The sequence below is a fragment of the Nansenia antarctica genome (genome assembly GCF_963989245.1).
Source record: "Nansenia antarctica genome assembly, chromosome: 1".
Taxonomy (NCBI): domain Eukaryota; kingdom Metazoa; phylum Chordata; class Actinopteri; order Argentiniformes; family Microstomatidae; genus Nansenia; species Nansenia antarctica.
Genome location: NC_137674.1, coordinates 9302060 through 9317786, shown reverse-complemented (window position 1 = coordinate 9317786; position 15727 = coordinate 9302060). Strand labels below are relative to the sequence as shown.

At 39.6% G+C, this 15727-nt stretch overlaps 1 protein-coding gene across 1 annotated transcript in view; it reads right to left on the bottom strand.

The window, feature by feature from the left end:
* The window catches only part of LOC308150889 (protein eyes shut homolog), a gene marked incomplete at both ends in the record, with an annotated part of 157615 nt that overhangs the window by 128982 nt on the left and 12906 nt on the right, over positions 1 to 15727 (bottom strand). Inside the window, 8 exons of the mRNA XM_080523675.1 lie at positions 200 to 313; positions 546 to 668; positions 950 to 1183; positions 6089 to 6202; positions 10149 to 10271; positions 13672 to 13776; positions 14574 to 14827; positions 15049 to 15212. Coding sequence (XP_080379801.1) covers positions 200 to 313; positions 546 to 668; positions 950 to 1183; positions 6089 to 6202; positions 10149 to 10271; positions 13672 to 13776; positions 14574 to 14827; positions 15049 to 15212 — 1231 coding nt within the window. The remainder of the gene's footprint in view (positions 1 to 199; positions 314 to 545; positions 669 to 949; positions 1184 to 6088; positions 6203 to 10148; positions 10272 to 13671; positions 13777 to 14573; positions 14828 to 15048; positions 15213 to 15727) is intronic.

Genomic DNA, 15727 nt, shown 5'->3' with positions numbered 1-15727 from the left:
AAGTTCCGTATCCCCCAAAAAATCTAACCAAATGATCCACATTGTTCATTTCAACATTGTCTAACACTACAGGGCTATGAGTGGTTTGTGACGCTGGGGAAAGGTAGGTATCAAACACTGGTTGTGCATTTGAAAAAATACATAACCATCAGAAGCTTCTCTTATAACAACAATGACAGAAAAGACCAGTGTGCTGTACCTGTGATTCCGTGTGGGCAGTGGCAGGTGAAAGAGTTGAGTTCGTCAGAGCAGGAGCCGCCATTCTGACAGGGCTGACTCAGACATTCATTTATTTCTATCTCACAGTTATTGCCTGAAAAGGTAAGTGAGAAAAAGCTGCTTTTAGGATAAGTTGGTGTCAAAGCACAGGCGTGATGACAAAGGGAAGTGTTTTATGGATATGCATTACAATATGTGGAGAGTAAATAAGAGTCAGACAATACTAGCTAATATTGGAGGTGTAGTCCTTGACACTAGAGGGCAAAAAGTCAATGAAATTACAAGCAAAGGAGAAATTGACTTGACACTTCCCTGGGGTAACCTACCAATAAATCCAGGTGCACAGAAACAATTGTAGCCATTGAGGGTGTCTTTACAAATACTCAGGACTCCACATGGCTTCTCTTCACAAGCATCTTTATGTACCTCACAAAATTGGCCTGTTAACCCTGTAAAAAAGAGAGAGGTGAGGAGCCTAGTGGTATTTTGACTTATATTCCAATCAAACATCTTTGGTTAGGATACCATTAGAGCACATCAAAAATGATAACTAACCCACTGGTCTCACCATACTGTAGACAGATAATTTCTAACATCTTACAATATGTAGTCATTCTAAAGGCAAATCTAAACAAATGCAACAAACAGTTTAAACAAGCAGCATCTCCATTACAAACAACATGGCCACGAAAAGCAAGCCACGATCTTTGTTCCTGCCTGATGAGCTTACCAGGTAAACAATCACACTTGAATCCTCTGGGTAGATTCACACACTTTGATCCACGATGACACAGACCATCGACACAGCGGCTTATGGGGGTTTCGCAGTGCCGCCCCATGTACCCATGTTGGCAGACACATTTAAAGGCATTCGCCAGCTCTTCGCAGAGAAGGCTCCCCTCAGGGTCGCAGGGATTCGACACACATTGGTTCACCGGTGCAGAGCAGGCATTGCCTCCGAATCCTGCAAGAGTCAGGATCAAAGAACTGATTGATGTGCTCTGGTGTTGAATAGCTGTATTCTGCCGCCCCACTTTTGGCACTGCTTGGATGGCTGTTGTCATTGCCAACATTTTCCTTTCTGTTGCTTTACATATTCTTCCAGCTAGAGCCTAAGGCACTGGAAATCATGATAGGTTTTTATAAATACAGTATCGTCGCCGACCTACAAAGGAACTGAAGGATGTTTGCATTTTACACATTGTAATCAGACACTAATTCAAGTAATGCACTGATTTGTAGAAATACTCTCTATGAACCTGCCAATGCTATTCGAATGAATGGGAGAGGCTGCTTGGTGACTTGTTACAATAGGCACACAGAAATCAATAACAATAAAAGACAGTCTCACGCTTTTACTTTTGAATTTATGGAGCGATTCATGTAGTAAACAGCATAAACATAGGCAACAGCCTGAGGATATAATGATCAAAAAGCATAACAACAATTTTATACAAGATGGAGGCATATTATTATGCTCTCCTCACTCCTGGGGCCTCGTTTATATAGCTTTGCGTAGAACTGGCGTAAAAAGCTTGCTTATGTAGACAAGCAAGAACGTTTACGCACACCAATGTTCCGATTTATAAAACGGTGCGCATGCAAGTCCCACGCCTGTGTCCCTTTATAAATCACAATCAACTCTAAATTTTGCGCGCTTGAACGAGTGTCTTGTGCCACCCTTTTAACGCCCATAGTTGCCTATAAATGGACAGTGAAACACCTGAAAATTCACCCAGTGAATTTCTGCGCAACAGTTTTGCTCAGCGAACACGTCACAACAATATATGAAACTCTTCACTTGTATATCTGCCAGACCATAGACAATTATTATTATTATTTATGATACATAAATAACATAATATTTATATATACATTGATATATATATATATATATATACATTTTTTTCTTTTACCTAACCCTACATTTCATAACATCCAAGTATTGTTTAATAATTACAGATCCAAATAAATATGACGACAACATATTTGAGGGGTTGTTTTGCAAAAACAGATATCTACGTTTATATTTATTATCCATATTTTTCTTTTAGATTAGATTAGATTCAACCTTATTGTCATTGACAGAGTACAAGTACTAACGAAACGCAGTTTGGCATCTAATAATAATTTAAATAATTTTGCCATTTAGCAGACTCTTTTTATCCAAAGCGACTTACAATTACGAATTACAGGGACATTCCCCCTGGAGTAACTGAGGGCTAAGTGCCTTACCCAAGGGCACACTAGTAGTGGTGTGGCTTCAGGTGGGATTTGAACTCACAACCTTCCGATCACAAGTCCAACTCACTATCCACTAGACCACCACTACCCCTAACCTGATGCATTGTGCAAAAGCCATGAATGATTTTTTATAAATCCCAAAATTCAATATGAGTTCTACACGTCCATCATTGAGTCCATCCTCAGCTCATCAATCACCGTCTGGTTTACTGCCTCCACTGCCAAGGACAAGGGCAGACTACAGCGGATTATTGGGTCAACCGAGAAGGTCATCGGCTGCGACCTGCCATCTCTCCTGGACCTGTTCCACTCCAGGACCAGTAAGAGAGCAGGAAAGACCATCGCTGATCCTTCCAACCCCGGTCACCGCCTCTTCCAAAGATTTCCATCCGGAAAAAGGTTCTGGTCCAAGACCAAAACCTTGCGCCACCTGAACAGTTTATTCTCCATGGCAGTGGGCTTCACAAACAAGCCCCCTGCCTCTCACTGTCTCTGGGACTGTCACCCCCCGCCCCCCAGCCACCCGTCACACACACACACACACACACACACACACACACACACACACACACACACACACACACACACACACACACACACACACACACACACACACATATGCCCACACATATGCCCACACATACAATGCACTGACAGTGTAATTTATATTAGTTTTACATTTATTCTCATTTACAGCCTACATAATTATTGTTCTATTGTTCTTTTTTCCATTGTCTTTAAAATATTTTTTGCTTATACTATATTGTTACTATATTATATACTTGTTGTTGTTGTTGTTGTTGTTTTTTATGTCCTATGCACCAACCTCACCAAGTCAATTTCCTGTATGTGCAAATATACTTGGCAATAGAAATAATTCTGATTCTGATCCTGATATATCAATATGTAAACATCACAGGAAATACTATAAGAAATATGAAAACGGTATTGGTGACCTTGAACAGAAAAGCTAGAAAAACTAATATATAAAAATGATGAATAACCCTAATGCCAGTGTTGTGTCCTGTTAAACAATAATTATAATAAACCACAGTACAGTATAGATGAGGCGGTAAACATTACCTGGTGGGCAAATGCAGTGAACTTCACCAGTGGTATTGTAACAGGTACCACCATGTTTGCAGATCCTATCCCTTGACGCACATTCCATGACAGGTGTAGAGCAATTCTTATCTGGGATGAATAGAAAACATATTTTCAGAGGAGCTAGAAAACTGGTTACTGCCAACAGGACAATCAGCTGAGCATCAGTAACATCACTGAAGAATCTGAGTGTCCATTAGAACTATTCCATACCCACAATCATCCACCATCATACAACTAAGATGAAGCAGTAAGTTTAGAAGCTTCTCTAATTTAACATAAGTCCCATTGATGATCAGAGAGTGGTGCGATGTGCCATAGTAATGTGCTAGTCACAGAGATGATGCAGGCGGAGGTTAGACTGTAAGAGGACAACAGGAGGCCTATGATGGGAGTCAGACCCCCCAGTGCTGCCAGTTGTCTATCATACCAGCTGCTGGCCTTCCAGTGCCAGACACACACAGACACACACACACACACACACACACACACACACACACACACACACACACACACACACACACACACACACACACACACACACACATACACACATACACACATACACACATACACACATACACACACACACACACACACACATTATCTTATTTATTCATTAGCTCCTCATCTATCTGGAGCTCATAAACATAAATGAGTATGCCACGCCATTCTAAAATCTGCATTTCAGTCCGTTTCATCATGGCTCAACATGTGAATGGAGCTGAAAGAGATTGTGTTAATTCTACCTGTTTAAAATGTGATGGCAAGGTAGGATAATGACAGTCTACTCCCCACTGAGAAAACGTCTATGTTCATTTGAAATTGACCTGAATGTAACGATTGAATGCAGACTATGTACTGTATACAGCAGACGTAATCCCTACTCCACAAAGGGATTGGAAGTGTATTAGCATTTCAGTGAAGGCCCTTTACTTTATACTAGTCTGTCCCATGGAAGCAGCAATAAAAACATATTTAATACCCTTCCATGCACTTCCAGCGCTACAGTAAAGATGCTTGAGTCCTAAATTAGCTAACACTCCTTGATAATGACAGTTCTGATCTTCGTAAATGTTTCAAAGTCATTCGTTTTGCTGTGCACTGTACATTTGTACCCACACATACATGACATTAATACTCAAGACATTGCAGTTAATGTGGATTATAAAAAATGACTACACAAGGAAGATACTGTAGCGCTAATCTGTTACCAGTAAATCCCGCTGGGCAGATGCATTCATAGTCAGCAACCAGGTCAATACATGTAGAGTTGTTGGAGCAGAATCCATGGTCACATTCATCATAGTTGATTTCACAGTTCACCCCCCCGAATCCTATATTAGGGAGGGATGACACGTCATCACATATGCTATAAGGCGGTCTATACATAACAAATCAGAATTTCTGGGGCGGAGGGGGGAACACAACAGCCATGTTTAGCATCAAATTACAATGACAAACAAGAGGAGAGACCACCTTCTACTAGTTTGAAAATGGTGTCATAACTACTCGGTTGTCACCTGTGAAGCGATACAGTAATGCATGACAAATGTATGACAGAACTATCTATCAGGGAGTGGACCCTGTATTATGACCGGATCAACATATATGCACACAACCAATGCTGGGAGGGAAATAAAAATCGCTCTATTTTCAGAGTACCTGATTAGTGGATTTTTTCAGCCCATTAATTCTGAGTTATATCAGCACATTATAACTTTAAAAGATAAAAGGTTAATGCCATGAAGTGAAGGAGTGAGCTCCACTCCAATTTCTGACATTTTATGCTCCCATAAACGTATTCCGCCGCATGGTCACGCTACAAAATGACTATCATTAGCACTGTCACAGGCCGGGGCTGCAGGAGGCCCATGACTAATGCTAGGCTATCAGCACCATCGGTGCAGGGCAAATTCTCATCATTCCTCAAACTGACCATGGAACCAATTTCCACCTCTCTCCATGTCATAAAATCTGACAATTATCTTGACTTCATTAATAATGCATAACAGTCCCAGTCCGCAATCAAGGTTTAATCAGAGGTACGTCTCACAGGTAAGGACGTAGACTGAGCCAGGAAATTATCGGAAAAAATTGCTGAGATTTATTCCCCTCCAACCGTAATGATATAAATGACCAATTTACAACGTGAATTAGGGCTTGAAATATGCGGGGTGCTTGGTATATCTACAGTAGATGTTTGCAAATATGAGGGAGGGCAAACTGAGGGCACTTATGGAGGATATCATATGGAAATGAAATTCTTTACAGTTAAGAAAACCATATGAAAAAATATGTATGTACTCCAATACATACTCCAATATGAGACAAGAAACAAATATGGGAACAGTTAACATAGCACCGTGTCTACATAGTTAACATAGCACCGTATGTGTATAATGGCATATGCATCAACAGAATAGGTAGAAATAAAAGTAGACGTCCAATGAGGTATGCTTGCCGTTACCTGTCATCATAACACAGGCTTTTAGAGGACGGGGGATGTACTGTGACTTACCCTCTGGGCAGAAGCACTGATACAGGTCAATCCCATCTACACAGACACCACCGTTCTGGCAGGGCATTGACTTACAGTCGTTTAAATTGACCTCACAGAATGCCCCGGCAAATCCTGCATGAGAAAAAAAAACAAAATCATTATTATCGGAATACTTAATTGGTTTTATCCATCAGCCAATTAGGATTTGTATGACTTTGGTTCCCCACTCAAAAGCAGCTTTACAAAGCTGTTATTGATTCAGAGAGCTTGCACATGCAGCCTCAGCCCCCTGGATCATTTAATCATGTTTAATAAGAGCCAATCTTTGCCCCTCTGATTTATCACATTAAACAGGCCAAATCCAGTGATGACCAAGATCAAAGCCAAACCTCACCTCTCCCACACTGAAAGGCAGAAAACACACACACACACGGGCACACGCGTACACGCACGCGTACACGCACACACACACACACACACACGCACGCACACGCACACGCACACGCACGCACACACACACACACACACACGCACACACACACACGCACACACACACACACACACACACACACACACACACACACACACACACACACACACACACACACACACACACACACACACACACACACACACACACAGGAAGCAGCAGTCAGGTGCCAATAATCCACAGACAATACACACCCCGGTACACAGTTCTTTTATTTTCACCTCTATGCTTCTTCTCTAAATGTGCTTTATCATTGCTATAAACTGCTCATGTCAGTAGGGAACTTTGGAGTGCATTTTTTACAATGGCAAGTTATGGCAAGCACCATTAAAATCATGAAGCCAAGTGTGTCGCAGAGAGAGTATTTGTCAGCTGCCCTTGGGTAAAGATCATTACTGAGTGTCAACTGTTAAAAAAGTGTCTGGGTCTAGCCATGCATCTCTGACAGTCAGCTACTGTAACTTTTTTTTATTAGTTCTTAAATTATACTCTTAGCTTTAAAATGTCGTTGAGTGAAGTGTCCATGGCAAGGACACTTTGCAGGCAGTGAGGGAGTTCTAAGGGGGATAATATGTGCACTGTGCAGCATGTGGAGACACATTCCTGTAAAGCTCATTTGGCAGGTAAAGTATTAGAGCCAAAGATAATGTGGATGCCAAACCTGTCAGTCTGAAACATTTATGAAAGACTGCTGCTCTGCTCATAATTTGCCCTTGAGAAGTGAGCTGAGGAGAGAAGCAACTCACTGTGGGTTGCTTTCATTTACATAACAAATCACTCACAATCTCTCACTTTGACATAGTATGTCAAGTATAAGTGCAACAGGAGTAATGAAGTCGTGGTTATTGATAGGGTTACATGAACTGCTGTGAAATAATCATTCAAATAATGTTTTCATTTTGCTAGGTGTGGTGTAGATTCATGATGGGGATAATGAAGAGTTTCAAAAAGGATTATGACAAGCCAATATTTTACATTCATGAATAGAGGTTAATTGCATCCACCATCAATACTCGAGGCATACCCATTCTCTGCCTCTAACATACTACTGTACTCAATATAGTATTCCTATGGTTGTTTTTATATAAACCTAGAAGAGACACCAAACACCCAAGGCCTCAGCCAAGACCTGTCCAAAGGCTGATACCATAACAAAACACAACATTATTGAGCATTAGAGGAACAAACCAAGTCGTCATATAAGGTATCACATAAGAACATGCAATTTCTCCAATGTTTTAATTGATAATGATTGATAATGAAGCCTGCAGCATCTGCTGCAAATGCTGGGCATATTTGTCGACAGTGTCACAGACCATTCTTATTAAGGGTATATACAGGAATCTTGAGGTTAATTTCAATACCTTTCTAAGACTTTTTAAAGACCTTGTCAATATTTTTCCAGACCTCACCGCCACTTTGAGCTGTAACCGTTTACATCAGTGACACCTTTAACTTAACAGTTTTAGTTTGCTATAGTAGACTAGACCACTATCATACAACAGAATTTCCGGTTCATCTTTGTTTTTTAATAAAACGAATAAATTCACGAACTTTTTAGGACTCAAACTCTTTGGACAGAGTCTAATTCAGAAAAATACCTACAAAATTCAAGACCTCATAAAATCGTGATAAGAGTTGTTAATACTTATTAAGGGTCTTGATTTTCCCAAAATTGATTTATCAACTTTTAATACTTTTCAAGACACCGCGGATACCCTGTTATTAGACAACTAAATAGAAATTACTTACAGTAGGACATGGTTACAGAGATGAATATAGAGATAGCCAGTCTGTACTTTTGAAAAGGTGCAGCAACATATCCTATCTACATGGAGGACAGACTTCTACTTACAATGGCCTGAATTTCCTTCCGGTAAAGAGCGCTGCACTACACTACTACACTGCTAATTTCGTTCAACAAAGTTCCAGTTAGCGTAGAGGAAGAGGGCAGGTATCAAATAAAATCACCATTTTCTTTTTTTCCCTCATACAGCATTTTCTCCTTAGCACCAGTTATGTTTCTCCATTACCGCTCACAACGCCTAGTCTTAACCGTTATCACAACTGCCACTTTGGTTTAGTCTCACTTCACTTACTTCATACATTTTAGGATTAGGGTTCCAATATTACCATAGATTGAATGGAAACAACCATCTTTTTTTTGTTTGTGCTTAAAGGCTCTCCAAAGGTATTTTCTATGTAGTAGGTATGCATAGTTTTATGTAATATTTACAGTATACAATGTTTAAAATATTCTCCTAATTGATTTTTTATACTCTATCAAAGACATGCATGGTTGCATGATTTCATTAGTAACTGGCACAGAGCAGGGAGGCGATGCATGCAACATTGGTCATTCTATGTTTTAGGGAATATAGTGTACTAAATGTTATAATGCGAGAATCTACTCTAGGCCTACTATGAGGGATTATCTGTGACAACTGCTGTGCCTGTTGAAATCATTCTAAGTCTATTTTCACAGATTGGTCATTATTGAACATGGAATGGATAATTGTCCCACTCCTCTTGGCAACTCTGAACACTCCCGTTTACTGCCCGGCAGATGAACTTGCGGTGACACTGAAGGGTTCAAATAAAATCTGCCCCCCTTCTTGTGATTCCTTCTCATGATGGGCCAAATGTCCATAGTAAACTCATCGAGGTCAGGAACTACCCCAGGCTCATCCTATCTATCTATCTATCTATCTATCTATCCATCTATCTATCTATCTATCTATCTATCTATCTATCTATCTATCTGTCTGTCTGTCTGTCTGTCTGTCTGTCTGTCTGTCTGTCTGTCTGTCTGTCTGTCTGTCTGTCTGTCTGTCTGTCTGTCTGTCTGTCTGTCTGTCTGTCTGTCTGTCTGTCTGTCTGTCTGTCTGTCTGTCTGTCTGTCTGTCTGTCTGTCTATCTATCTATCTATCTATCTATCTATCTGTCTATCTATCTATCTATCTATCTATCTATCTATCTATCTATCTATCTGTCTATCTATCTATCTATCTATCTATCTATCTATCTATCTATCTATCTATCTATCTATCTATCTATCTATCTATCTATCCATCCCATATAACCTTTCATCTAACCTTCTCTCATCTATCTATCTACATATCTATCTTCTATCAATTCATCCATCCAACCAACCAACAAACCAAACCAAACCAAACCAAACCAACCATAAACTATTCAGCTTGAACTTTGAAATATATATATATAAATGACCGTTTTTTGCTCTAGTCAACCCAAACTCAGCAATTCTTTGCACATAGTGTTCATATTAAGATATGCGTTGTTATTAAACAATACATTAGACACATTTCCGTGCCAAACCTTGCCCATAAGGCTCTACAACACCAAATTACCAAAATAGTCTTTTCACGTGGCCCCAAATCCATTATTGGGTTGGTTAATTGGTTTAATAGCATATTTAGCCAAGAGAGATTGTCAGTGAGACATAATCAAAACAAACAGAATGTTTCTGAACTCTGTGAAACAAAATCACAGTTTGTGATGAACAGTAGTATGCTCCCTTAAGCACGTCTTCATGTCTGAAAGGCAACATGGAACAATTGGACTCACCTTTCTCACATATACAGGTGACATTACGGCCATCCTCAGTCTCAATGCATTTTGATGAGTGTTCTTGGCACATTCCCAGTGTGCAGAGGTCCATATCCACAGAGCAATCTTTCCCTTCATACCCTGAAACACAAAATGCATTGAATCGGACAGATGCTAGACGATAGAAAATGCAGCACTTAGCAATATGGACTCGATAAAGGACATGGTACTATGCACAACAGTTTCGTTGAAAGAATGCTACTACTTTGATTATTATTATTTAAACCTTTTTGGTGGTGCTATAAAGTTTGAATTCACAAAATGACTATAAAACACACATTTCAGGATGCTAAACACATTTACGGCTGTTTTATGTTTTATTAGGTAAAGACACCCTTTCTCCAGCAGATTTATGGGGCATTGATTCTTCCTCCGGCAGTCTACCTGCTGCCCAGTATGCTAATTGAGTGAATCACTGACATAAAGACCCGTCCTGCCAAGCTGATCTATATCACATTTGTCTGCCAAAGCAGATGCACCGTCTACATGTCATTGATAGATGCCCATGTCGATAACTTTTGTTATAAATAAAACGCAGACGCCTAGTGTACCTGATACCTAGTCAATACATGCAGTAAATAAGGCTGACTAATATATCTTGTCATATAATGGAACAAAATATGACCTTAATGAATACCCCTAGACATCATTTACCATTTTCCTACATAATTGGAAAACAAATCACAAATCGCAAGAACCTAGGAGAGCATAGACAGGAGACACTATAATGCATTTTCTGGCATGAAATAATTAATTGGGTCAACTAAGTCTCATGAAGTCACCGTCTCGTCTAAATGTTTCTCGTCAAACTATGAGACCGTCAACATAACATTAACATTCTGTAAAATCTATTTAAATCACTTAAAACCCTTATACAAACCATATTCAATGAAAATGTCAAATATATCTTACAATATATAGCATATCTTACGTTATATCTTGAAATGCATCTTACATTAAATACTGTAGCCTATATCTTACATGATCTTACATCTTTCAACGTCAAATGAATGCCCTTCCAAGAACTCACTAAGCATCATATATATTGCCCTGACTCACTAATGGACAGCTATATGCCTCCAACAAAGAGTTTCAGAAGTGTTTAATAACCAATTGTGCGTGCAATTCACTCTGAGGTTAATGTTTCATGAAGGAATGTCACACTCACAGTGCTGTCGTCTCCAAATGGGACTCCCTGCTCCATCCCGCTTCTACCATTAGCTTACTTTAAATAATACAGCAAAAAGAACAGCAATGCTAAGGAGTAATACTGAATCATAAACGTAATCTTTAATTCCAATACATGATCACTTTATTTTGATTTAAGGAGGATGCTTTTCCCTGTGGAGGAGGTATTGCAAGGCCCTACTGTATCCCATGGACATTTCCATTTCCCTGAATACACTTCCCATAGAGACAATACAGAACAAATACAGCCCATTGCCCATAGTAAACACCAAAGTAGGCCTCTGGTAGCCTTAATGGTAATTGACTAGACCTGTAAAAGTTGATGGTCATTACTGCAGGAATCACTTAAAGTTGGCACAGTGCAACTGATAAATCACAAGGTGGTTATCAGAGAAGCTCAGATAGGTTGTATTTTATAGAAAGGTGATGGTAAAATAAATGCCATGATGTACAAAAAATATTATCACCAACATCAATCAACAATCACTTTAGTACATTGCAGATTGTGATAATAAAACAAGTGCGAGTATGTTTCAAGCCTCTAAACATGAGGATAACGACAGATAACAGATAGCCATACTATAGATGGCATTATGATTGACAATATTCATAAATACCCTGCAAGAAAAAGATATATGGAGCTACACAGTAGTTACACAAATGAACATAAATTCAATCCTTGAACAATACAGTAAACCAGGATCTCATTGTTGGGTACAATAAATAAGCAATTTGCACCTGAGTGTAAATCAGATAGGTATCGGATATTGCGTAAATGTTTTTCTTTACATAAACATGGAAATTGCATGCTTCAAGGAGGCGTGTACATTCCTCAGGGACTCTGCTTGACAAGATAGACAGCATTAGCCCAGTGCTGTGTTGTTGTTGCAGAGGAAGCTACAGCAGCAGGGAAACAGCATGTCATGCAATATTCAAAGACCAACATGCAGGTGTAAAAATACTTTAAATGGCAAATGTCGCCATACTCTACAGAAGATGTCCTGTTGGTTTTTTTGTTGGCTAGTGAAATAATCCAACATTATGGCATTCAGGTTTTGTTTGATATGCTTAATTATTTTCTCTTTTTTTGATTTAAGAAGCTTGTGAAGCAGCTTTGCTAAACATTAAATAAAGAAACATTATTTAGCAATTGCAGCACCTGCATCTCTCCTGAGTCATTAGAAAGGACGCTTTAAACTATTTGGGACAGAATGCACTGTTTAAAACGCTGCAGTGTGTCTGTAAGCGGAAACTGAAACAAACAATAATTTTGCCTTGCCAGGAAATCCACAAGATTTAAGTATCTTTGGACATTTTGACCCCAATGGATGAGATATAAATGTGAAGGATGTTTGTGAAAATTGGGTTAACCTTGTGCAACCCTTTTCTGTTACATTTGTTCCATCTATAAAGCAAACACCACAAACCACTTATCTAATTCAATTTTGGAAAAGCTAAACAGATTTAACACACCTCAGTCTCAAAATCTGCCATCAGAATCAAAGCTATAATGGAAGTTTTACTGACACATTGGTGGTCTGTTTCCCTTCCACATCACATCCAAGTAAATGACTGAGAAGTTATTTTTTATATATTTTGAACTGGAAATTTATACTGATGTGTTTTCCTCCCCTTATGATGTCATATTATTTTAGACTGATAACATTACGAGATCACTGATGCATGTTTTGTGGTAATGAATGTTGAGCTAAATTGAATGATGGCTCTTTTATAAGGTATGGACGAAGCGTATAATACAGGCCTGCCTGTGATAATTTACACTGTAGGTCAAAAACATACAGTACATGAACTGAGAAATGTGCTGTGTTGTATCAATGTGCACTCCTACAGTATGTTCTGCGCCATGGTTCAACTTTAAATGAATGTGCAATAACACTGCAATAACACTATGTGCAATATGACAACCCTAGGGTACATAAGGTTCAGAGAATAGGAAATGTTAGAATAGGTATAGCATAGCATAGAGTACAGCACAGTGTTTTATTTGTATAGTATAGTATAGTGGATAGTGTACATAGCCTTTATTTATGTAAACCAGCTCTTTTCCCTTCTTGTTTTTAGTTTTTTTTCCTAGCACCAGGGGAGCCCCCCCTCCCAAATTTCGTTGTTTGGTACCTGTACTATAGCAATGACAATAAAGACCATTCATTCATTCATTCTTACAGGCGGCCTTCCTCAGTATGAACATGCTCATGCCAAGGCCGGAGGTTTGATTGTTGAAACATAATTATGCAAAAAAAAAATCTATGATGCCATGCTAGCCTGTACTCACCGAAGGGACAATGACAAAGGTAGTCATTTATCAGATCCAAACAGTAGCCTCCATTTAGACAAGGCCTTGACCAGCAATCATCTACATTCTCAGAGCAAGACCTTCCTGTGAAATGTCAAGAATGAAAATGTTAAATGTATGCTACTTTCTGTGCATCTTATGTCGTACTGTACGTACCCATAATGACATATTACTGGAAAATGTTTGCACCATACATTATCAGCTCTCTCTAGAAATGATGTATTGAATGGATTTGTTTCCCTACTTTCCAAACAAGCTAGTGGCTACACACTGTGGCCTGTACTGTACTCTATGTCAACTGTGACTAAAAAATAAAAAAAAGGCTTGAAATGAAATGAAAAGAGAAGAAGAAATAAAAGCTGTTGATAAACATATCTAGACCTTGAAAGTGTATGAAACAGAACCAAGTCCAACTCCTGATCATACTGTAGTGAAGGGTAACAGCAGCAGGTCAAGAGACCCTAGCAAATGACAGTGTATAAAGTAACAATGTGACATGACAGACATCTTACCACTGCAGAAAAGGTATTAACTACACTATGAATACTGTACATGAAGATGAATTAATTGTAACCCCTAACTCCACTTGTCTTGAGGGGACTTTGTGTGCACTCCAATGGGTAACACACCTGCCATGTGTAGCTATTGTAAATCAATGGGTACACAGCGATAACATATCTAATGTCCATTAGCCCGCACACCGCCCTAGACACCCGCACTCTAAATCACAGCGGAATGTGTTCAGGTCCACAGAAACAAGCACGCACTTTGACTCTCAACCTGTTATGTGGCAAATCTTCCACGCCATTTTTTCTGAACCCTTCCAAACAAAACAAAAACAGACCTAGAGTGAAGCGCAACATGACAACGTGACCATCTACCTTCAAACCCCGGGGGACAGTGGCATCGATAGTCACCGATGGAGTCCATACAGGTGGCATCGTTGGCACACGGGGCACTGTTGCACTCATCTGTCTCCAGGTCACAATACATCCCCTCAAATCCAAACCCACAGCGGCACGTGTAGTTATGTATATGATCTAGACATATGCTGTGTTCAGAGCAGCGATGACCGACACAGTAATCCACGTCCACTTCACAGTAGGTTCCGGTGTAGCCTCTGGGACAAAGGCAGCTGGTGAGACATTAGAGGGTTTCTTAATAGATGTTCATAACATCCTACAGGGAATAACAAATGCAAAATGTCAATAGTGTTCTCAATATTTCTATATTGCAATCCCATTGTTGAGGCTACCATTGCAGCAGTAATTGCATACTTTAATGAAACAGATGCTGCCGTGCCTGTTTGGTGTTTGGCTGGGGAGCCCTTTAGAAACCTGGAATGAGAATACTCACCTGTAACCATCAATCTCATCCATGCAAGTGGCTCCATTTTGACACCAGTGCTGATCGCAATCATTGAAATTCACATGGCAGTTACGCCCAGACCATCCACGTGTACACACGCAGATGTAGCTGCTAGCATTATTCAACAGGCAACGTCCTCCATTGGCACATGGCTGTCGAGAGCAAAAAAAAAGACAATTCTATCACATCCATGTCAGTCAAATTTAATTTACAGTTATACAGAGAGGATTTCAGTTCATCAGTTCACATTATGACAATATCTTAGAGATGGCACTCTGTCACACTGTAATACTGTATATGGCGAACAAGATAAACTCTATGCAAAGCAAATCATATCTAGTCTCTGAAAAGATGACGGAATATTTTATTAGATGTGCAGATGAAATATTGGTTCAAAGCTGGAATTAGCCCCTCTGACTCCTTCATTCAACTGCAATTTCACACAGCAGGAGACACATTAGGACTGCCTATAGCATACAGACTACTGTTATGACGACAATGTATATATATCTACATCGTATCCACTGGGGACATTAGGTGTCTGCAGAGAGACTGGTCTCCTTACTGAATATATGATTTGACAATTTATAGCACAACATTGTGATTGCCTCAATGCAACACTGCCAGGAGTCAAGCGAGTGGAGTGTTTACGAGACAGCAGACCCAG